At 64.6% G+C, this 23289-nt stretch overlaps 1 protein-coding gene across 20 annotated transcripts in view; it reads right to left on the bottom strand.

Annotated features, from left to right (window-relative positions):
• Window positions 1-24: 24 nt before the first annotated feature.
• RBFOX3 (RNA binding fox-1 homolog 3) overlaps window positions 25-23289 on the bottom strand; it is a 141538-nt gene continuing 118273 nt past the window's right edge. For 10 of the 20 annotated variants that reach the window (XM_077188476.1, XM_077188483.1, XM_077188477.1 and 7 more), the window contains 12 exons: window positions 19904-20240; window positions 8019-8270; window positions 7314-7451; window positions 6864-6917; window positions 6279-6371; window positions 5312-5372; window positions 5023-5076; window positions 4508-4640; window positions 3754-3793; window positions 3124-3185; window positions 2767-2845; window positions 1427-1978 (listed from right to left, as the gene is read on the bottom strand). In XM_077188476.1, the coding sequence (XP_077044591.1) occupies window positions 1934-1978; window positions 2767-2845; window positions 3124-3185; window positions 3754-3793; window positions 4508-4640; window positions 5023-5076; window positions 5312-5372; window positions 6279-6371; window positions 6864-6917; window positions 7314-7451; window positions 8019-8270; window positions 19904-20005 (1113 nt within the window). In that variant the 5' untranslated portion in view covers window positions 20006-20240 and the 3' untranslated portion in view covers window positions 1427-1933. Of the gene's footprint in view, window positions 1322-1415; window positions 1979-2766; window positions 2846-3123; window positions 3186-3753; window positions 3794-4507; window positions 4641-5022; window positions 5077-5311; window positions 5373-6278; window positions 6372-6863; window positions 6918-7313; window positions 7452-8018; window positions 8271-19903; window positions 20241-23289 lie in introns of those variants that run through there. The other 10 variants (XM_077188491.1, XM_077188492.1, XM_077188489.1 and 7 more) reach the window with 5 other exon arrangements.

Below are 23289 nucleotides of genomic sequence, written 5' to 3'. Positions count from 1 at the left end.
AACCAGTCAAAACCTGAGTCGCCCTGGTTGAAGAAAGAAATCTTTATTAATAATTTCAATAATAATAATAATAATAATAATAATAATAATAATAATAATAATAATAATAATCCTTGTAATAATAATAATAATAATAATACTGTTTATTAGAATGGTCACACTTTGAAGCATACAGGATGGGCCGACGCCAGCCCGCACGCCGGGGCGGCGCAGGGGTGCTGTAAGGGAGAAGCCAGTACAGCGATGGACGGAGCTTTGTACAGGGAGCGGGGCCGGGGCTATGTACACGGGGAATAGAAAAGGGGGAGCTCATCGCTGGGGCGTCGGGGGCGTCTGCAGACTATAAAGTGAGGTTTGAGGAGTGGCAGAGCCAGAAGGGCGCGGGACGGCGCTGCACCCCGGGATGGGCCCCGCAGTGCCCCGTGCACCGTGCCCAGTGTGCCGGTGCTGCGGCCCAGCCTCGCGGCTTGGGTGGGTCCCCCGTGGGGGATGCAGCGGCCGAGACCCCGCACCCAGGGCTGGGGGATCCCGCTGCCTCGGGCAGGGACGGGTGGCCGTGAGCGTGTCCCGCACCCAGAGCAAGCGGGACTGGGGCTGGGGCTGGGGCAGGCCTGGCCCAGCTTTGGTCAGGGCTGGTCCAGGCAGGGCGGGAGCGCGGGTGTCAGGGAAGGAGGAAGGAAGAAGGGGAAGGGGTCACAAGCGAGTTGCAAGCTCCTCTTAACAAAAATTCCCTTTAAAAGGCAGAGGGTCGTCCCCTGCAATACCTCAGCACCGCATCCGCGCCGCCGCCCCAGTTCCGCGCTGGAGCTGAGGCCTCGCACACCTGACACGCCGATGGCCGCCAGCGCCGGGTGGCACCAAGCCAGGTCCCCACCCTGTCACCCGGTCCCACGAGCCGGGCAGGGCGCAGCGCTCTGCCGGCACCCCCAGCGCTGCCGCACCGGGGAAAGGAAGACGTGGCGCCCAGGCCCTGCACCCGGGCGGGGAGGGCCCCCGGACCCCGCGGACCCTCACGCCTGCCTGCGCCGGCTCCCTCCCTGCGGGGCTGTGGGGCCGGGGGTCCCTCCGGCGCATCCGACCGCCGGTGCTCGCCACGGCTCCTCTGGGACTCGCTCACTCCGTGTGTGTGGACAGTTGGGGCTCACTTGGCTGCTGCTGCTTGCCTTGCTTTCTCTTTTTTTTGTTTGGCTTTTCTTTCTTTTTTTTTTTTTTTTTGTTGCTTCGCTTTTAATTTTTATATTTTGGGGTTCTTTTTGTTATTTTGTATGTGTGTGGATATTTTTGCCCTTCCTGGTCCCAGAAGGAAACGGCCACGGGTTCACTACAACAGAAACAAGAGAGGCAGGTCTTTCGCTGGAGCGCTCAGGCCGAGCAGGTGGCTGGGGGCACACAGGCACCGTCCCAGCCCAGCCCATCACACCCAGCTCTGCAGCCAGCCCAGCCCATCACACCTGCCCGGCAGCTGCCCCTGCATCCCAACCCCACCCAGCCTCGCCAGGCCCCACAGCTGGCAGCAACCCCAGCTGGCTCCTCTCTCTCCTATGGGGGCAGAGGGGCTGCTCGGGGGGCTGCTGTCAGCCCGAGCCCCAGCGCCTGTGGAGCAAGCATCCCTGCAGGCCGAGCACCCCCTGCCCGCGGGGGATGAGCCCAGGGCAGCGGGGGGACCCCGCACCCCGGCTGCGGGAGCGGGCGCTGCTGGGGCTCGGGGCTGGCCCCCGGGGCGGGCGGATGCTGCAGCAGAGGCGGGCGGGCGGCAGGACGGAGCGGCTGAGGTAACCCTCAGGGCGTGGGGTGCTGCGGCCCCACAGAGCCCGGTGCCAGCCCCGGGCAGCACCCGCGGCTCCTGCGCAGGCTCGGCCTCGGCTCTGTCTGCCTGGTTTGTTTGGTGCTAGTGAGCATCGGGGGCAGTGGTGGGGGGGCTGGGTCTGTCTTGCTAGTAGGGAGTGAAGCGGCTGTACCCTCCTCGGTATAGACTAGCCTGCAACATCAAAGATGAAAAAAAAGCCAATCAGTATTCAGAGATAGCCAAAGCCTAGATCTTCCCTTTTTTCTCTTCTTTTTTTTTTCTTTTTTTTTTTTTTTTCTCCTCTTTCAAATGACACCAAATCGCTGCTGTCCTTGGGATGTGAGGGGCAGGCAGGGCCAGGGTGCCCAGTGCTGCCCGGGCTCTCTGGTGGCCGTGGGCACTGCCCTGTGGGCAGGGGCTGCCCTGTGCCTCCAGTGTGGCACTGCTGTGCCACGCCTGCCAAGGAGCTGCCCCATCCCTGCTGTGGCACCGAGCTGAAAACCCCTGGGATGCCATGCCCGTGGCCCCTCACTAGCAGCTGCCCAGGGAGTCAAAAGGCAGAAAAAGGCAGGTTGGCTTTGCGATCCCAGCCGTGAGTGCAATTTTTCATCTTTGATGCTGTCAGAGCTGTGGCGTGTGCGGGGCTGCGGTGCCCCCCGTGTGTGGCTGCACACGGGGCCCTGGGGACACTGTCCTGCACTGGGATGACCCAGGGGTCCTGGAGCCTGCCCAGGGGACAGCCAGGCCCCTGGAAGTGGCACGTGTAGGCAGGACTGTGCGGGGTGTGAGGGGAAGGTGGGGCAGGGTGTGGGCTGGGGGTTTCCTCTCCTGCAGACAGAGCCAGGCAGGGGCTGTGCCATTCCCACTGCCCTCCCACAGCCCCTGCCCTGTGCCACACCGGCCCCAGGCTGTGCCAGACCCCTCCCTGGGCTGCCTGCAGCCCCCCGGGAAGCAGAGGAAGGCCGAGGGGCTGCTCTTACCATGGTGCCAATGCTGTACGTGGCGGCGGGGCCGATGGTGTGGTGGTAGGGGTCTGCTGCTGCGTACACTCTGCCGTAGCTAGGAGCAAACAGGCGTGGGGTTAGTGACAGCAGCTGTGTCCTGTGTCCCCTCTGAGCCCTCCCTCCCAGCTGCACCTGGGAGCCCCCTGGCATCTCCCTGCTCCCCCTGCAGTGGTGCCAACCCTGTCCAGCCGAGCCCTGCGGGGAGCAAGGGGTCCCTGTTTGCCCTCCCCATGCCTGACTCTGTCCTGTCCCACAGCACTCAGCAGCTGGGGTGTCAGGGTGGGCCGTGCAGGGTGGCCCAGGGCTCCCCCAGGGACCATGCCCGGTGCTCACCTGTCGCTGTAGGCGGCCGCTGCTGCTGCGGGCTGGGCGTACCTGTAGGCAGCATAGCCCCCCTGCAGGGAGAGACACTGGTCAGGGGCTGCACCCACTGGGGGCTGGGGGCAGCTGGGTGCCCCATGGCACTGCACAGAGAGGTGTGGGACCCACAGGGGGTTGGTGCCAGTGCCACTGGGCATGCAACAGCCTCATTCCCCTTCCCCAGGGGCTTTCACAAACATTAACCTTAAAAAATTAAATTTCCAGAGAAGAGACTGTCACCTCCCCGCTCGCTTTAATGAGGTGTCACGTTAGATAAATCCTTCAGTGCCCGCCTGAAATATCGCCGCTGGCTGCTCAGACACGGAGGCTAAACGTGGGTGCAAGGAACTGAGGCTGTAAATCCTGTGTGGCACCAGCCCTGCAAGGGCTGGCAGGGGCACAGGACTGGGCACAGGATCCTGCGTGGTGTGTGCCACCCAGACTGCTCTGGAGAAGCTGTGCTGTGCTCATGCTCTTGCTGCCGCCCAGGGGAAGGGGTTGGGAGGGGGGCAGAGCCCACCAGGGACCCGTGTGACACTGCCTGCCCTCTGTGCTGCTATGGGGTCCCCATCACAGCCCAGCCCTGGGCACAGAGTCACTTACGTAGATCTCAGCTCCGTAGAACCCATCCTGGTAGACGACCCTGGAAATGAGGCAGAGGCATCAGAGCCTGGCAAGAGCCCCTGGGCAAGGGCAGCGGGGTGAGGGCACTGAATGGGGCAAGGAGTGGCTGTCCAGGCCCCAAAGGCACCTCTGGGCTGGGATTCTGGGCAGGGACTTGGGCACACGCAGAGGGCAGGGCAGGGCAGGGCAGGAGGATCCCAGGGCAGGATCTCTGCTGGGAGCAGCCAAGCAGCCAGAGATGGCCATGGCTGTGTCTGTGACCAGGGCCATCCCAGCTGAATTTCCACTGAACCACCCATCCTGGCTGGAATAACGCCCTGTGCCTTGGTGGGCAGGAGGCTGCTGAGCGTGCGGCTCACCCGAGGGCAGCAGAGTGGGGCTGGGGCAGAGCCCGTGGCCAGGCAGGAGCTGCAGGGGCAGAGCCCGTGGCCAGGCAGGAGCTGCAGGGGCAGAGCCTGTGGCCAGGCAGGAGGTGCAGGAGCTGCAGAGGCAGAGCCTGTGGGCAGGCAGGAGCTGCAGGAGCTGCAGGGGCAGAGCCTGTGGCAGGCAGGAGGTGCAGGAGCTGCAGGGGCAGAGCCTGTGGCAGGCAGGAGGTGCAGGAGCTGCAGAGGCAGAGCCTGTGGCCAGGCAGGAGCTGCAGGAGCTGCAGGCCGTTCCTGAGGAGCCTGGCAGTGCCAGCACAGCCCCGGGGTGGTGTGGCAGCCCTCTCCCCCCAGCAGCCCCCGGTACTCACGCGCCGTAGGTGGGGATGGGCGGCGGCGGCGGCGCGGCACGGAAGGTGTTGTACACAGCACGGCCCCGGCCCCGCAGGTGAGCCCCTCGGTAGGCCATGGCCGTCCCCGTGGCGGGGTACGGGAACCCCGTTACTGCAGGAGGCAGGGCACACCTGTGGGCTGTGCACAGTGGGACCACACGGCCCCCACGGGGCACCCGTGGCACAGCCCAGCCCTGTTCCCTCAGCCTGGCAGGGACATGGCCCCGGGGGGACGCTGGGCATGGGATGGGATGGGATGGGATGGGATGGGATGGGATGGGATGGGATGGGGTGGGGTGGGGTGGGATGGGATGGGATGGGGTGGGATGGGATGGGGTGGGATGGGACGGGGTGGGATAGGAGGAACTGTCCAGGCAGGTGTGAAGGACAGGGAGAGGGGCCAGGGGCTGCTCACTGCACAGAGCAGTGGCAGACAGGGCAGAGCTGAGGTTTGGGGGGCACCCACAGCAGGTACTGCTGCAGCCCGACCTTACCTGCGTAGAATTCAGGGCCGTAGACTGCTCCCACCACCGGGTTCAGCTTCCAGCCTGTGGGCAGGGAGAGCTGGTGAGGACAGGGCACTCTCCATGGTGCTCTGAGGGGCAACAGCCCCATCCCAGGCAGGAGGAGGGCATGGGGGCTGCACTCCTGCACTGGGCAGGAGCAGCTGCTCTCCCATTTGGCTGCAGTGTGGAGGGCACTCACTGCCAGAGCTCCACGGCAGCCGGACAGTGCTGGTGCCCCTGCCCGCTGCAGCCCTGCTCCCTGGACACTGGCCCTTACCGTTGGTGTAGGGGTTGGCCACCTTCTTGTTGGTCATGACACGGGCCGTGGCGTTGTTCACCTGCAGAGAGAGGGACGGGCTCAGTGCCTGAGCACGTGGAGCTGGCCAGGCTGGGGTCCAGGGCCCTGCTGGGCTGCAGCCAGCTCCCCTTGCTGCTGCTGCTGCTGCTTTGGGTGCCGGGGCAGAGGATGCAGCTGCACCAGAGACAGGACACAAGGCTCTGCCTGCAGCACCTGCTGTACACAGCCCTGCCGTGCCTCCAGCCAGCCCAGACCTCCATGCTCCGGCTGTGAGCGTGGCTCAGGCTGCTGGCTGGTGCCCTGAGAGCTGCGGTGCCATGCTCAGGCTGAGCCCAACATGCTGCCCCAGAGCTCCTGCCCGGTTTTGTTGGATGACGTTTTCCTTGTCCGTGGGGCATTGCTGTGCCCTGCCAGGCTCCCTCTCTGCCGTCAGCACTGCTGGGGACATTTTGTCCCGCTCCCTCTGCCATGTGCCACCCTGTTCCCCACCACTCGCCAGCCACCAGCGGGGAGCTGCTGGCAAATGGGCAGAGCCTGATCCCTGTGCTAAGCCTGGAGAAATCAAAGCCTGTGGGGCTGGGCAGCTGCTGGCACTGCAGGTGTGGAGCTGCGGGTGGATCCTCCCTCCCAGCACAGAGCAGGGGGGTGGCATGCGGGGCAGAGCCCCAGAGCTCCCTGCAGAGCCTGGGGGGGCTGCGGTGGGCACGGGGCTCTGCCAGCCTGGTCTGTACAGCAGAACGCAGCCCCAGCTGGCACCCAGCTCTCCGTGCAGCCGGGAGGTTCCTCTGGGCCGGACGCTCCTGTGCCAAGCGCCGACCTTCGCGCAGACATGCTCCCACCGTGCCACATTCAGGGACACATGCACAGCCCCCCGGGCGCCCCCCAGCCCGGGCAGGGGACACGCACACGCAGGCATGGCACGGCACTAGCACACTTATCTGAGCACCTCAATCTTCCGGCCCTCTACGATGGTGCCATTCAGCTTCTCCCGTGCCCGGTCGGCATCTGTGCTAGTTTCAAAAGTTACAAACCCAAAACCCTGTGAGCAGAGGAGAAAAGGAGAAAGAAAGAGACAGAGAGAGACAGAGAGAGGGTGTGGGGACAGAGAGAGAGAGGGGGTGAATCAGGAGAGCTGGCGCAGGAGGTGAGGCTGCCACAGTGCAGAGATGAAGAGCCCAGGCTGGGGTCCCCGCAGGGGCCGGGGGTCCCGCTGAGACCCCAGAATCACCCACGAGCTGGGAGAAGAGTCTGGGAGAGGGGCACAGAAAGCAGGGAAGATACAACAGAGACATCCAGACACAGAGGGACACGAGCTGCCCGTGGTGGGACACAGCAAGCCCTCTCCTCCCTCCAGTGCCGGGTGCAGGGACCCGCACCACCTCCCGAGCTGGCACCAACGGGGCACTGCATGCCAGGGTCCCATGGGACAGGAGAGGAGGGGAGAGCAGGTTACAGCACTGCTGGGCAACCTGGCTCCACTGACACCCTCCCCAGGACTGGCTGTATGGTGCTGGCCATGGGCATCACCCACCTTGGAGCCCCGCTCATTGAAAATGATCTCCACGTCCAGGATTTTCCCGAATTGCTGCAAGTGGAGAGAACAGAGGGGTGAGTGCCTGCAAAGCCCCTGGCCCTGCACCCAGAGCTGCTGGCATGGGGCTCTGTGCCAGGGATGGGCAGAGGGCTGCCTTGGGGCCAGACCTGGGCACCCGCAGGGTCATGCGGGGTAAAGCCCTTGTCCCTCCCATGGCTCCCACTCTGACAGGACTTGGGGAGTGTCATCCAAAATTTCATTAATTAACACTGCTCTGAGTCCTAATGAGGGCTGGGAAGGGGACAGCGGAGGTGTACAAGGGCTCTGTGTCACCCCCTGCTCCACGCACAGGGGCTGGGCAGGATGTCCCTTGGGAGGTGACAGTGCCAAGGTCCCGCTGGTGCAGCACTGAGCAGGGCTGGGATGGCTGGAGGGAGCTGTACTCACCCCAAACATTTGCCGCAGGTCGGGGTCCCGGAATCGAAAGGGAATGTTGGAGACGTGTAACCTCTTGGGCTGCTGCTTGTCTGTGTTGTCTGAGGAGTGTAGCTGCTGGCTGTCTGTCTGTGCCGCCTCGTCTGTCTGCTGGGGAGGCACCGCTGCCATCAGCCCCTGTCCCCAGCAGGAGAGTCCCCTGCCCTGTGCCTGCCCCCGGGGACACCCTGCACCCTGTGCTCCCCGCGTTCTGGGCAGCGCCCCACGGGTGTCCCTCCCTCCCGGTGGGGCTGTGGGGATGCTCGGGGTGGGGGTGCAGACGCTGCACTCAGGACCGTGTGGGAGGACTGCAAAGTGCAGAGCTCAGCACCTTGCTGGTGCTGCATTCCAGCGCTGTAATTGCCACCATCTCCTAGAGCAGAGCCAAGTGAGTGGATTACGAGTGATGAGAAATGATGGGGGGCTCTGAAGGGCAGTGATGGATGGCAGGAACACCCAGCCTGGTACCCTGTGGGACTTTGGCCAGGCAGCACCGCTGCCCCAGCACTCCCTGTGCCCCTGGCACTGCCCCGAGCCCAGCACAGCCCCAGGACCCTCCTGGCAGCTCTGGCACTGCCCTGGACCCCTGCAGCAGGACTGCCCCAGCACCCCCTGTGCCCCCGGCACTGCCCTGAGCCCAGCACAGCCCCAGCCCCCCCAGCCCCAGCCGAGCCTCACCGGTACCGTCTGTGTCCCTGCTATGGACTGCGTGCTGGCGTCGCTGCCCGCCGGCTCGGGGTGGCTCTGTGCTGGTGTGTAGAGGCTCATGGCGTGCTCCGGGACCGTGCTCTGCCCCGAGTAGTCCTGCGTGGGGTGCGGGTGCGGCGGGGCGAACTCTGCGGGGATCCCGTTCTGGGGGGGCGGGGGGTACTGGGCGGGGGGATAGGGCTGGGCCATCGCGTCCGGCGGGGCCGTGGCGTCCTGGTTACCCTGCCGAGAGAGGGCACCGTGCCCTCAGTGCCGGCGCACCGGGACTGCCACTGCCCCGGGATGGCAGCCGGGAGAGGGCACCGTGCCCTCAGTGCCGGCGCACCGGGGCCGCCCCTGCCCCGGGATGGGGCTCTGATCTGCACAGCCCCACCCAGCCCCATCCAGCCCACCACCCCCAGCCTCTGGTGTCTCCCTCCAGCCCTGGGCTGTCTCTGTGCTGTGGTGGCTTTGGGGGTCACATTGCCAGCAGCTGGGCCCCATCCTCTCTCTCTCCCGTGCCCTGCCTACCCATTGTGCTGGGGTTGGGTAGGAGAACAGAGGCCTCCGTGTGGGGTTTAACTCCTGAAGCTGGCACATCTCTCTCCTGGGGAAGGGAGACCTGGTCAGGCCCCATTCTGAGCCCAGCACAGGGCAAAGCAGAGCCCGGCCAGCAGCATGGTGCAGGGAGCTGCACAGCACCAGCACGGGCTGGGCAGGCTGGGAGGGCTCAGGGAGGGATGCTGACGGCCCCTTGGCAAACACCCGACAGGGATCAATTAACTGCTAAATATTTAATTAGGCCCTTTGCTCTAACGCAGCTGGCCTGGCAGCCTTGGTCAAACGGGGTGAGCTGCACCCACACCAAGGGCCAAGGGGTTTGTGTGGGGCTCCCAGGCAGCGCCTGCTCTGCGCACCCACCCATCCACCTCCTGTCCATCCTCACCACACCCTCGGCCCGTCCCCCTCGCACAGGTGTGCGCTGCACCTGGGCAGGCACGGCCGCAGCCCCCAGGGGCAGTGCCAGGGCCGGGGGGCAGCGCCCGCCGCCCCTCGGATGCTCCACACCGCGCTGCAGCAGCGCCTGGCCTGTGAAACCCATCTGCGGCTCAGCCCGCAGAGATAAGCTCCTCAATTGTGTATGTGACCGATTGATGTCGGGGAGGGACGGTGGGGGTGGCAGGGGATGCGCTGGCAGCCGCCGTCCCCAGCCCGCGCGGGTGGCAGCAGAGCCCACGGGGACACACGGAGAGCCCGCGGCAGCAGCCCCGCCGCAGATCTGCAAGTCATGCATCGGCAGCACCGCCTGCCGCGCTGACTCAGCTGCTGGGACGCGCCAGCCCCACGCACCTGCCTGTGTGGGCCGGGGCTGTCAGGCTGCAGAGCCCAGCCCAGGGACGGCCCTGCCCCGGGACGGGCACCGGGAGCTGCCCACGCCACCCCTGCCCACAGCCCAGGTGCTCCTTCCACCTGGCAGGACAGAGGCTGCACCCTGCACTCGCCTGGGTCTCAGCACTCAGCCCTTCTCCAGGGAGCTGACAGACACTGACAGTCACCGTGGTACTGTCCCAGGGCCTGGTGCCTCCCCGGGGCCGTGTGCCCATCCCTCCTGTCTGATCCCGGCACCCTGTGCCCATCCCTCCCTGCCTGCACGGGCACAACCAGGAGCAGCCCAGGTCCCTCCTGCCTGCTCTGCCCTGGATGCACCCTGGCCGTCACTGCAGCCAGGATCAGCCACCAACACGCAGGGACCAGGATGGCAGCAGGGACCGTCCCCCCTGCCAGGCCCTCGTCAGGCTGTCCCAGCAGCCATGTCAGCATCAGTTATTAATTAGGGCTGTCGCAGTGCCTGTCAGCCCGGGCACTATTTCATTCAGGGACCATTAGGCTCCCCTGGTTGCTGCTCATGGCGCTGGAGCTGCGGGTGCTGCAGAGACACAGATCCACAGATCCATGGCTTCCAGCACCTCCTGTCTGCTCCCAGGCCTGGCCACCCCATGGGGACAGAGCTGCTCGGTCAGGGCTGCTGTGGTGAGGGTCCCATGGGAAGGGAACGCTGACAGGTTTGGCTGTGTGCTGCCCATGGACATCACACTGCCCAGTTCACACCCCACGCTGCCCACAGCACTGGAACAGCCCCATCCTGGGGCAGCCCCAAGCACCGAGGGTCCCTCTGCTCCTCCCAGGAGGGGGCTGGAGGGTGTCCCCCTGCACTGAGCGCCCAGGGGGTCCCTGGGACCCACCTCTGCCCCCAGAGAACCCCAGCTCGGAGTGCCTGGCCATGCAGGGAGCCTGTGGCACAGTGCTGGGTGCCAGGGACAGGGCTCTGAGAGACACCCCCTGCTCTGCCAGCACCCAGCCCTCCTGGGGCACGGGGATGCTCCCACACGGTGCTTTACACTGGCAGTCAAAGAAATTCTGGTCCTTAACAGCCCTTGGCCTCATTCAAAACGAGACAGCTCAGTGCCTGAGCCTGGAGCAAAGCTGGCAGCACAGGGGGCACAGCCCTGTGCTCAAACACCACTGCCCCAGGGATGGCACTGCCCAGGGATGTCCCAGATGCTGGGACAGGGAGCCCAAGTTCTCCTGCCAGGTGTGCCCTGTGCAGTGTCCCCATGTGGTGTCCTCTGCCCTGTGTGGTGTCCTCTGGCAGGTGTCCCCTGGGCAGTGTCCCCTGCCAGGTGTGCCCTGTGCAGTGTCCCCATGTGGCGTCCTCTGTCCCGTGTCCCCTGTGCAGTGTCCTCTGCCCTGCCCATGGCTCAGCCTTGCACCACCAGCCCTGCGCAGTGGCTGCCGCAGCAGGCAGGGGGTAGATATCATCTTTAGCTGATTAAATGTCCCTCATTAATGAGTTTCTTTAATTAATGAAGTTTTTTTTGTTTGCTCCACTTGCTTCCTCCCCCCACACTCTGCCTCCTCAGCACAATCCAGGCCATTTCCTTTCAAGTCATTTAGCGTGGGGCCGGTTCCTGCCGACGCCGCATTTCGGTGATGGTGCCTGGCAGCTCGGGGCTGACAACGCCGTTTCCCACTTCTGCTCCTTTCTGAGGAAATACCGTGCCAGGAGCCCCCGGATGCAGAGGGTCAGAGCCATCACCTGAGTGCAGAGCCCTGTGCTAAGGATGAGGGATTGCCAGCCACGAGCCCTTACAAAGGGCCACCAAACCTGGGCTGTGACAGGCGTGCTGCCAGCCCGGTGTGACGGTGCCACCCAGGAGGGCCTGGGCTTAGGGGCTGCCCACCAGCATCTGTCCCCTGCTGCTGCCATGGACGTGCCAGCTTCCTCCAGGCCTCACAGCCATCCTGCTGCCTCAGCCTGACCCCAGTCCCATCTCCAGCCCAGGGCAACTCCCACCAGCCAACTCTGCCCGCAGCTGTGCCCTACCTGTGCTGTGCGGTGCTGATGGTGCAGGGGTGGCACAGCACAGCACGGCCTGGTCACAGCATGGCACTGCCCAACCGTGGCATGGCACTGCCAGTCACAGCATGGCACTGCCAGTCACAGCATGGCACGGCCTGGTCATGGCATGGCACTGCTCAATCATGACATGGCACTGCCAACCACGGCATGGCACTGCCCAGTCACAGCTGACCCTGCTTGGTCATGGCACTATTAGGTCACGGCTCATGCACAGCTGGGTGAAGCCACAGGTGGAGTGCCAGAGCAACAGGAGAGGGAAGGCAGTCCTGTCACTACACACCTGCCCCTGTCCTGTCACTACACACCTGCCCCCGTCCTGTCACTACACACCTGCCCCTGTCCTGTCACTACACACCTGCCCCAGTCCTGTCACTACACACCTGCCCACCCTACCAGCATCCCCTCTGCCCGGGGCTGTCCTGCTCCTCCCACTGGGAGCCAGACACCTGCTGGGGGGAAAGAGGGACCCACAGGGCCTCAGTAAGCTTATTCTGCAGGCAGGGCAGGGCAGGGCAGGCAGAAAAGACTTGGCTGTGACCTGGAATGGCTCCTGCCTGCTTGCCAATGCCAGGGCACACCCTTGCTACATCGCGAGGGAGCCTGAGGTCACTGCCGAGCACAGGGAAGGGCTCAGCAATTCCAGACGTCTCCTGTGGGGGACCCGCTGTGCCCACCAGCAGGAAACTGGAGCGAGGGACACTGGAGCAGCAGCCAGGGACACCGATGGGGCCAGGAGCCCTCAGAGCCACTGCCCGGGAGCAGGGCGAGTGCACTGTGCTGGGCAGCAGAGACACATTCAAGAGAAGCCCCAGCGGAAGCAGGAGGGTTCTGGCTGGGCAGGAGGGTTCTCTCTCTCACCCTGGGCCATGCAGGCATCCTGTGCCCAGCAGGACTCATCTGTGTGACAGACACAGCTGCCCCTCGGACCCGGCCCTCGCTCATGCTAATGGCTGTCAACACAGAACACAGGCCGTGGAGGGGAGGAAAATTACTCCCTGAAAAGGAACTGACTGATCCCTGTCATTTCTCACAAAACCACTGACCTGTAAATATTTCATTAGCCCCAAAGCTGTGCCATCCATACAAAGCAGTGCCCAGCCTGTGCAGGCTCCTGGCTGCGGGCAGGGGGGTCAGGGAGCCCGGGAGGGACCAGCCCTGCCCACCCAGGGGATGCCAGGAGCTCGTGGTGGGTTCCTTGTGCCCAAAGTGGGGCCACGGTGATCCCACAGAGGGCTGGGGGGGCAGGATGGGGATGGAGCCTGGGGAGGGAGCAGGGAAGGGGTGAGGAGCTGCAGGGACGGGGCAGCAGCTGCTGCACTGAATGTCTCCATCAGCAGAGCACAGGGAGGGTGAGAGGCTGGGAATGGCACCTGCCAGGGATGGGAAAGGAGAGCTCCAGCGGGCAGGAGCACCTGAGGGGGAGGAGGAGGAGGAGGAGCAGCGGGGGGAGGCAGAGCAGCCCGTTGGCATGGCAAACACCATTTTTCTGGGCTGGCACACATTTCCCACACTCTGCATCCCCCTGCCCTGCTCCTGCCCTTGGTGCCCTGGGCTCCAGCTCACAGACGCTGCTGTCCCTCTGCCCTGGCAGCCTGGGGAGGACAGGCAGGGCCATGGGACATCCAGGAGTGGCAATGGCACAGGACACTGGGCACACAGCAGCACGCGTGTCCCTGTCACCTCGGCACGGGCAGAAGGGGCACGGTCCGGCCCCGGCTCCCGGCTCTGCCAGCTGGAAACTTCGGAGCTGAGGCTTCATGAAATATTCATGAAGTAAATGGTGCAATTTCATCTGCATTCAGCCAACTTCATGTATATTTCAGAGTATTATGAAATGATAATGTTGTGTAACCAAGGCGAGCCGGGGGTGCCGGGGGGGCTCCCGGCCACCCCCGCCCGCACGGCCGGCGGCTCCCGGCACCGGACGGACCGACGGACACGGCAGCGCCGGGCACGGCGCGGGACGAGCGGAGCCCAGGGATGCTCAGCCCTCTGGCTCCCCCCTGCCACAGCCCGGCACTGCCCCGGCAGCTCCCGGAACGATGCCAGCGCTGCCAGGGCGCACCCGCGGGAACCCGCGGTGGCATCCCCGGCACGGCTCTGCCCCCAGGCACGCCGAGGCTGGCATGGCGCTCAGGCTGGGGTTCCCAGCAGTGCTCGCTCCCCAGCGGCCGCCAGAAGGCTGTGACAGGCGGCACAGGAGGCACCAGCCAGGCTGCAGAGCCCAGGGGTGGGCTGGAGGTAACCGAGCACCGCCAGCACCTCCGGAGCTCCGCAGGCAGCGGTGCCAGACGCAGAGACCCACACACGGCATGGCTCAGTGGTGAGCACTCTGCTGCTCCAATGGGCCTGGGGGCAGCTCCCGTGTCCCCCTGGACAGGGCTGCGGCTCCAGAACCCTCCCGTGGAGCTGCCAGAGCCCAGCTGCACGCAGACCTGCGAGCAGGGACATCAATGGCCACATGCCCTGGCCCCACACCTCCACAGCCCAGAGCAGCTCCCCTGCCAGCCCCACACCTGCCCCACAGGGCTGCAGGAACCCAGCTGAACGCTGGTCCTGCACCTGCAGAGCCCTCACAACGCAGAGCACAGGCACTGACCCTGTCACTGTCACTCCCTGTCACCGTGCTGGGCTCTGGCACAGCTGCGTGTGGCACCTGCCGGCCCAGTGTGGGCACTGGTGGCACCACGGACCCGTGCGTGTGCCTGGACAGTGCTTGCACGCAGCCCTCTCTAATAGGCAGCCAGGAGCATAATTTTTCCTCTAATTACATATTCAGCACTTCTGAGAAAATGAGATTTTGGTAATTCAATTGGACTGAGAAGCAGCGCTATAATAAAATGAAATTTGTAACAATCGTGCAGTTAAATTAGTTAAATGGAGAGGAAGGAGCTGTGGAAAATTGACCCCTCGATCTCCTAAAGACTAATCAGACATTTGAACCGGGCTGTGCTAACAGAACCCCCGGGGTGTGCGGCACAGAGCGAGGGGAAAGCGGAGATGCCCCGAGGGAAGGGCTGGGAACAGCCGCGTGTGTCACCTGGTGGGACAGCAGAGGGGACAGCAGAGGGGACATCCCTGCTCCTGGGGCTGGAACAGCCGCGTGTGTCACCTGGTGGTGTCAGAGGGGACAGCAGAGGGGACATCAGACGGGACATCCCTGCTCCTGGGGCTGGAACAGCCGCGTGTGTCACCTGGTGGGACAGCAGAGGGGACAGCAGAGGGGACAGCAGAGGGGACATCCCTGCTCCTGGGGCTGGAACAGCCGCGTGTGTCACCTGGTGGGACAGCAGAGGGGACAGCAGAGGGGACAGCAGAGGGGACATCCCTGCTCCTGGGGCTGGGAACAGCCGCGTGTGTCACCTGGTGGTGTCAGAGGGGACAGCAGAGGGGACAGCAGAGGGGACATCCCTGCTCCTGGGGCTGGGAACAGCCGCGTGTGTCACCTGGTGGTGTCAGAGGGGACAGCAGAGGGGACATCCCTGCTCCTGGGGCTGCGAACAGCCGCGTGTGTCACCTGGTGGGACAGCAGAGGGGACAGCAGAGGGGACATCCCTGCTCCTGGGGCTGGAACAGCCGGGTGTGACACCTGGTGGTGTCAGAGGGGACGTCCCTCTGGGGTCCCTGCTCGGGTCTGGGATGGGATGGCTTTGGCAGGGAGTGTGCCAGGCATGGTGCTGGGGCCATGCCCTCTATGGCACTGCCACTGCCAGGGCCTGGCCACTGGCTCCTTGCATTGGCCACTGTCCCCAGCAGCTCCTGGACACGCACCATGGCCCTGCTGGGGGTGCAGGGGTCCCGTTCTGCCAGAGGGGACCACAAGGACATGGGCACACAGACAGGGATGGCACCCAGTGCGAGGCAGGTGGGGAGAGAGGCCTCCCATGGGCTGGAGGGCTCTGCAGCAGGTACAACGTAATTAGCCTCAATATTTATCTTGTTGTTCGTCTTTCCTGTTTTTTCTTGTAAAAGAAAAGGAGGAAAAGACGAGTTTCTCATTTGCAAGTTAATTAGTCTAATTACCTCTAATTAAGGGCTCCCCACACAATGCAGATCACAAATAAGCTGCCACTGTCGCCTGCTCCCACTCCTTTCTCCCCAGTTTTGATTTTCCACGGGAGCCGTTTGAAGGCTGTGCTGAGGACGCGGGTGCGGATCCTGGCTGGGCACACGGGGCAGGTGTGGAACGTGGGGACAGCCCTGACCCCTGGCAGGCAGTGCCCACAGCGCTGCGGTGCCCACCACAAACCCTGCCCTGCTCCAGGAGTGAGGGGCACAGCGCTCACACTGCTCCCTCCTGGCCCCTGGAATGCCACGGGAGGTGGTGCAGCTTAAAGCCCTGCCAGGGCTGCCCATGGGCACTGGAGGGGTGAATCCTGCAGCTCCCAGAGCTCCCAGCCCAGGTTCCCAGCCCAGGTTCCCAGCCTGCTCAATGGCACTGTCACATCACTGGGTCAGTGGCCATGGCATGGCCAGGACTGCACAGCCCCTGAGCACACGCTGCTGGGCTCACACCAGCACTGGAAGATCCACCTCCTTCCTTGGATATTCAGTTCTCCTGTGCCCAGCCACCCTTCCCAGCCTTCCCGACACTGGCACAGCTCCCCACACCTGCCTACAAAAACCAGCAGCACTGGAGTGACCAACGCCCTTCCTGGAGGGGCTGCAGTGCCCCTTGGTGCCCCTGGCTCCTCCATGGCTGCCCACCATGCCACAGACACAGTGCCCCACGCAGGAGCCCCCACGCCCGTGGGGACAGCGGCCGGGCAGCCAGGGGACCCTGCAGCTCCTGGAGGTGCCCAGCTGCAGCATCCAGCGCCCTGCCCAGCCCTGGCTGTGCAGAAAACCACGCTCCAAAGCTCCTTGCTGGGCGGGTGGTGGCCCCTGAGCGGGGGCAGCCCCAGGGCCAGGGTGGTGCAGCTGTGGGACTGGTGGGGGTGGCCTGCACCCGCTCTCCTAATTAGCCTTTCTTTGTTACACCCCCCCTGCAACTGCATGTGATGCTTTAAAGAATGACAGATACTAAATCTAATTTAATCTACTCATTCACCCATCACTATAGCATAAAAATAGGAATATACCTATAAAAAGAGCATTGCCAGGCAGTGTGGGCCAAAATCACAGCTATTGTGGGAAAAGCAGCTTTGCAAAGCTAAAATTAATGTCAGTGTTTTCAGTATGAAAGAACCCGAAGCAGAAAACATGTTTTGGGGGCTCTAAGGCCTGTGCTCACAGGGCAGGGCAGCTGGCACGGCCTGGCCAGAGCCAGGAGCTGCCGTGCTGGGTCTCACAGCCCTGCGAGGCACGGCCAGGGGGAGAAGCCCGGTTTGAAACGAGCCTGCTGCTGCAAACCGCCCGGAATAGACCTGCTCCCTAAAAATACAGCACGCTAAACTTGGCAGCAGCCCTTTTGGAAAGGAATTTTCCAAGCAGGATTTGCAGAGGCTGTTTCCCGGCGCTGCTCAGCCAAGTCTCCTGTGCGGGGTGTGACTGTGAGCAGGGGATGTTCCCGGCCAGGAGCACCCCAGGGGCAGCACTGCAGCGGCCCCAGCACACCTGGATGTCGGCCTGGGCTGGGCTCACACCTGCACATGGCTGCAGCAGGGCCGTGCAGGGCTCAGCACTGATGCCCAGGGGCTGCTCGGGGTCAGCCCCGAGCCCTGTCCTGCAGCCGTCACTGCTCACAACAGCAGAGATGTGTTACTGATTCCTCTGTTAACAAAACAAAGCCACCAAAGTGTCCTTCCACACCCAGCCCCTCACTGAGCCAGAGCCAAATGTCCCTGCCAAGCCCCACGGAAGGATGCAGCATTCCCTCCCTCTGGCCCAGGCTGCTCTGCTGCAGACATGCACCCACCCTCCCCTGCCCTCCTGCCCTCCAGCCCTCCAGAGCTCCTGCTCCTGGAGCAGGGCAGTGCCAGGGGCACTTCCTGGGCACCGTGTGGCTGCAGAATACCAGCCCAGAATACCATGGACCCCCAGCTCCTGCAGCCGGGGGCCAGGGTGGCCACACGGGGGAAATGGAGCAGAGAGAGCTGAGAGGCACCCACAGCTCCTGCAAGAGCCACTGGCACTGCTGAGCCCTCCCTGGTGCTGGAAGAACCGAAGTTTTGCTGAGAGCTTCATTACTTGGTCATTCCTTCAAATCCCAACCCAGCTGCAAACGCTGGGGCTGGGAGCTACGGAACATCCTCAGGAAGCACCCCAGCCACAGGCTCCTGGCAGGGAGAGCAGTGTCTGCAGGGCATGAGGGCAGTGACTGCGTGCAGACCCTGGGCATTACCCTGCTCTTGACTGACTGGGCAGCCCCAGGCTCAGTCCTGGTCACTGGCTCAGGCACCATCATGGGACACCTCCTTACAAACCCATAAAGGGCTTGGACAGGGACCTGTAGCCCAGGGGGTCACAACCAAGTCCCCCCAGTGCCCACGGCACAGCCAGCTCAGGGAAAGTCGGGTGAACCCTCTCAGGTGCACAGAGGTGAGCCAGGCCAGCTGGCAGAGCCGCTCTGGGGTGGGCATGTGCCACAGGCAGAAGCAGCATCGCTCCCTGTGTGCCCCTGGGGTGCAGGTGGCACAGGAGGGCAGCCTAAAACCCAGAGCAAACTCAGAGCTAAAGCAGGTGCCAGGCACACCAACTGAGGGCCCATCAGCCGTGCATGGCCCATGCTCCTGCCCCACCTGATGGCCTCCAGTGGTGTCCCTGTCCCTGACACCTTGCTGTGACACACATTGGGAACACCTGTCCCCAGGTGCTGGGTGCAGAACCTCAGCACAGCATAAACCCCAGGAAGGGGACGGAGATTTTCACCTCCACCGTGCTCATCAGCCGGGTGAAAATCCAACTCCAAATCCTGTAATAAAACCCTCCTCCTGGCTTGCAAGTCCAGAGCTGCTGCCAAGGAGCAGGAGGCTTCTGGGAGAGCAGGGAGGAAGAGATGCAGAACACCACGGTCAGAGCAAACCAGGCAGGGTGAGGGGGAACCGGGAGCTGCCAGGGACAGAGCTGCACACCCAGGAAAGTTGCTGCCTCCCAGGGACCTGCAGCTCTGCTTTCCCGGCCCTGCAGGCACTGGGAGCACCCCTTGGGCTGTGCTGTCACCGCCACTGCTGCCAGACCCAGGCCAAGCCCTGCCAGAGTGCTCCACAGGGCAAGAGACAGCACAGCTGAGCCCCTCGCGTGGCCAGGGACAGACAGGGGGATCCCAGCTGGAGAGGGACATCCCCCATGCTGCACACAGGCCCTGGGCCCTGTGCTGCCACTCCAAAGCATCCTTGAGCTCCCTTCCTGGGGACACAAACCATCCCCAGGGCGGGTGGGGGTTCAGGGACAGGGTTGCTCAGTGTCAGATGTGCAGCGGCCACCAGGAGCTCAGTGCAGCTTTGGGAAGGGTGAAATCCAGCGCAGCCCTGGCTGTCCCCGGGCTCTGGGTGCAATAAATCACGGGCCTGCCTCGGCAGCCCTGCCGCAGCCCCTGCACACCCCTGCCCACGGCCAGCACCAGCCTCCAGCACGGGAGAGAGACCTGGGCCTCGCCATCCCCACCACCCCTGGCCACGCTCGGGCCACGACCCTGCTCGGACACCGGCCACGGACACCCCGAGGGACCCAGCACTCCTCAGCCTCCTCACTGGGGTGAGGCCTCGTTGGCACCCGCGTGCCCGTCCTCGCCGCCGGGTGAACCGCGCCGGCCGCGCCAAGTGCAGCGAGGATGCCATGAATTTTTAAACTCCTGAAAGCACAAATGGAGCGGTTTGCCTGGCTGGCAGACGGGATTTCCGACGCAGCACAGAGGCATTTGAGGAAGATGCTGCCTCTCCCGAGCCGCGCTTCCCCTGGGATGGTGGGCCCAGAGACCCGGCAGTCAGGGTCCAGCACAGGAACCAGGGCAGCCCTGCGGGACAGCGAAACCTCGGCCCAGCTGAAGGACCCAACTGACGACCTCAGCAGCCTCCGTTTGGGCTGGCAAACCCAAGCCTGGCACCCGCCTGGCACCACGTGCCCCCAGTCCCTCTGCATCACCTCCAGCGACAGCGGGACAGCCCCACGCCCGGCTGTGGGCACGCACACACGGCGCACACACGTGTGCACACACGAGCTCATCACCTTCGCTTCTGCTCAGGCCACGCAGGAGCCTCGTTCCTCACCCGAGCATCCATCATCGCCGAGCGGCAGCAGCGCCGAGGCGGGGAGCGCTGGAGCCGCGCCGGCGGCTCTGCCTCGCCTGCCGCACTGCCCGCCCGCTGCTCCGGCCCTGCTCCCGCCGCCGCGCCGGGGAAACCGGAGAAACCCCGAAAGCTGCGGCCGAGCCGCCAACAGCACCCCCGGCTGCCGCGGGGCCGGAGCGGGGAGGCTGCGAGGATGCTGCCAAGCTCTTACCCTCTGCCCAGAGGGAAGCAGCCAGAAACACGTGCGAACCGGAAAGCAAAAAAATCCCCTGGAGAGGGTGGCTTACCTGTTGGAGGTAGAGGAAGGCTGGAGGACAGGGGAGAGAGTGAGGAAGCATGCCTGAGTTGGAGACAAGGAGGCAGCCCGAGTTAGCCATGGAGCACAGCATGTGTCGACAGGTAGCCGTGGAGCTGCTCGCGGGTCCGTCCTCTTCCGCACACCGCTATCCACCGCTATCCTCGTCTTCCCGGCTGGCCCCTCGGGCTCTCCCCTGCTCGCCGTCCCTCCCGACCCCTCGGCGCTAGTTAGGAGGGTTCATCTGCGGCAGGCCGGCCGCGCCGCCGCCGGAGCAGCGCCTGGCTCTTCACTTCGGGGCCATTAGACACTGGCACTGAGCGCACGGTCTGCAAAGGGTGTGCGTGAGCCAGAGCGGAGCGGGAGAGAAAGGAAGGGGAGGAGGAAGGAGAGAGGGCTCGGGAGCGAAATAAAAGGGGTGGGAGTTGGAGGAGGAGGGGGAGTCCCCTGTGCATTCAGACATCAAACAGAGCTCTGTATAAAATGAAGAGAATCCGTAATGACATGAGAACAGCTGATCCCGCACTTAACCCCTCCGCCGCCGCCGCCTTGCAGATGGCTTCCCCGCCGCCCCCGCCGCCCCGGCCGCACGCTGGGGAGGCAGCCGGGCAGCATGGGCCGGGCGGGCAGAGCCGGCCCCGCTCCCGGGCAGGAAGGCTCTTACCGGCAGTTCCGGTGCTGCAGCCGGTGCCGCGGAGCCGTTCGGTGCGGGCAGCGGCGGCGGCGGCGGCGGGGCTGCCGGGGATCCCCCGTGCGCACCCCGCCCGCCGCACACGTGCGCACCGCCACGCTCCCGTGCGAGCCGCCGGCAGCCCCAGCTCCGCCTCCCCGGGGCCACCGGCCCCGCACGGCCCCGCACGGCTCCGCAGCCGCGGGCGGCCCGCAGCGTGCCCTGCCCGACCGGCCGCACCTCACCGCTGCCCGCATGGCCGGGCGCCACTGCTCAGCCCTGCCAAGGTGTGGGAGCCCAGGCAGGGCCCCGTGAGCCCCCACTGCCTGCCCGTCCCCTGGCACGGAGGGCTGCGGGGACCCCTGCCCCTTGGGTGACATAGGGACCACTGCCCTTTGGGTGACATGGGGACCCCTGCCCCATGGGGTGACACAGGGACCCCTGCCCCTTGGGTGACACGGGGACCCCTGCCCCATGGGGTGACACAGGGACCCCTGCCCCTTGGGGTGACACAGGGACCCCTGCCCAATGGGGTGACACAGGGACCCCTGCCCCTTGGGGTGACATGAGGGGGCCCTGCCCCCTGAGGGGACCCCTGCCCCTTGGGTGACATGGGACCCCTGTCCCTTGGGTGACATGGGACCCCTGCCTCTTGGGGTGACATGGGGGCCCTGCCCCTTGGGGTGACATGGGGCCTGGCCCCCTGGCACTGCTTCCCTGCACTCCCCAGAGCCATGGGGACACCCTGCCCCAAGATCCGCCCGCCGGTGGGCAGAGGTCAGCCCCGGCAGGGCTCCAGAGGTGCTCTGGCGTTTCCAAGGGCCCTGCGGTGCTGCCAGCAGCCCTGACGCATCCACACCACCCTGGCGGCTGTCACAGCTGCCATGGCAATATTCTATGTGCCAGTGCCCGCGAGGGACAGCTGGGTGTGCTCGCTCGGGTCCCGTCCCAGCCCGGCCCCGCTGCAGCCCCGGCGCTGCCGCGGTCCCTCCCTGGCGCCCAGGGCTCGGCAGCGCCGTGCCCAGCTCCGGAGCCACGGCAGCGCCCAGGCTGCCAGGCTGGCATTGTGCTGGGGCATGTAGGAAATGAAACCTGGGCTCGGCTCGGCTTCCGTCTCGGCCAAATGTGATGCACAAAGGCAGGGCTGTGCCAGCAGCTGCTGATGCTCCGTCTCCAGCACACGACCAGCCGTTCGGAGCTGGGATTTTCCACAGTATCCCCAGGCACAGTGACATGCTGCAGTGTCCTGGTACACTCGCAGTGTTCCGGCTCCTGCTGCAGACACTCCAGAGCAGCAGCGTGTGGCACGGCCGGGGCACAGGGAGAACCTGCTGCAAACAGCTCTGCAAGAGCCATCCTGAGAAAGAGGTGTGTGGGGCCAAGGGGTCCAGAGACTCCACTCCAAGGGGACTGCAGGGACCCAGACTGGGGAGGGGATGCCAGGCCCGGGGGAGGCTTTGTCACCACCACCACCTGGTGGTACCGGGCGCCAAAAAGGTCCAGCAGTGACATCTGCTGCCAACGGCATCCCCAGGCACTGCTCCCTGTGGGTGCCCACCACAGCTGCTCCCCCGCCAGCTCCAAGGACCAGGACAGATGCAGTGGCCGCGTTGGCACACCGTGGTGCTCAGACCCCACTCTCCTGCCGGTGTCCAGCTTCCCTTCCCTCCCACGCCATGCCCCAGGGCCCTGCCCTCTGTGCACTCCAGCACCCGGGGAAGGACGTGGGACAGCTCTGAAAGGACAAGTGTGCACATCCCTGCACAGCCCTTGGTGCAGCTGAGGGCAGAGGGGTTCCCTCAGGAACCGCACACACCACACAGACCCTGTGCAGGGCAGGGCCACCCCCAGCAGGCAGCTCCAAAGGCCCTGGGCCGCTCTGGCTCCACGGCAGCTCTGGAGGTGACAACGGCAGGGCACTGCCTGGCACAGTGGCCTTGCGGTGCCCAACCGAGCGCACCACGTGAGGCAGGGACGGCTCCAGGATGAGGTAATCTGCCCATCCTCCCCCGCGCCGCTCCGGCCAGGGTGACTCAAAGGCATTCCTGGCCGTGCTGGCACTGCCCTGAGCCAGCAGCGAAATGGGCACAGCTCTGGGAGCTGAGGAGAGCTGGAGCCTCCTCTCTCCCTTCTCCTGCCATCCCCAAGGTGTGCCTGGCCGCAGAGATGTCCCTCTGCAGCGGGGAGCCCTGGGGACACTGACGGGCAAGGTGACCCCGAGCCCCCAGTCGGCTCCAGTGGGATCGCCCTGCTGGCACCACTGGCTGGGTTCCCTCGCCCTGCTGCTCCCGGTGCCGCCGTGCCAGCCAGCAGCACCGGGGCTGGCACCAGGGCCGTGCCCTGCCCGCAGAGCCGCAGCCCCCGAGGAGCCCCTCCGAAACTGAAGCCTCCTGGAAGGAAAGTTTATTTATCTGTTTAATTAAGATGTGTTCACCAGGCGCACAGACCCCATTCCATCTGTCTCACTTACAGCCGTGTCCCAGTAAAATTAAACCTAATAAATATCAGCAGAGGGAAAGCAAAGGGCACGTGTGAGATATACGATCAAAGGCTGAAGTTGCACAGGGCTGCAGTTCTCAGCACATCTCTCTGCCCTTCGGGGCCGGGCTGGCACTGCGCTCCCCCGCTCAGGATGGGGCTGCCTTTCCTTCAAATCAGCACAATTCCCTATTTTTTATTTCTTTTAAACGAACCCTTCAGGGCTCCTT

The sequence above is a fragment of the Agelaius phoeniceus genome, chromosome 19 (assembly GCF_051311805.1).
Source record: "Agelaius phoeniceus isolate bAgePho1 chromosome 19, bAgePho1.hap1, whole genome shotgun sequence".
Taxonomy (NCBI): domain Eukaryota; kingdom Metazoa; phylum Chordata; class Aves; order Passeriformes; family Icteridae; genus Agelaius; species Agelaius phoeniceus.
Note: the sequence above shows the minus strand (reverse complement) of the source record. Positions and strands in the feature narration are given on the sequence as shown.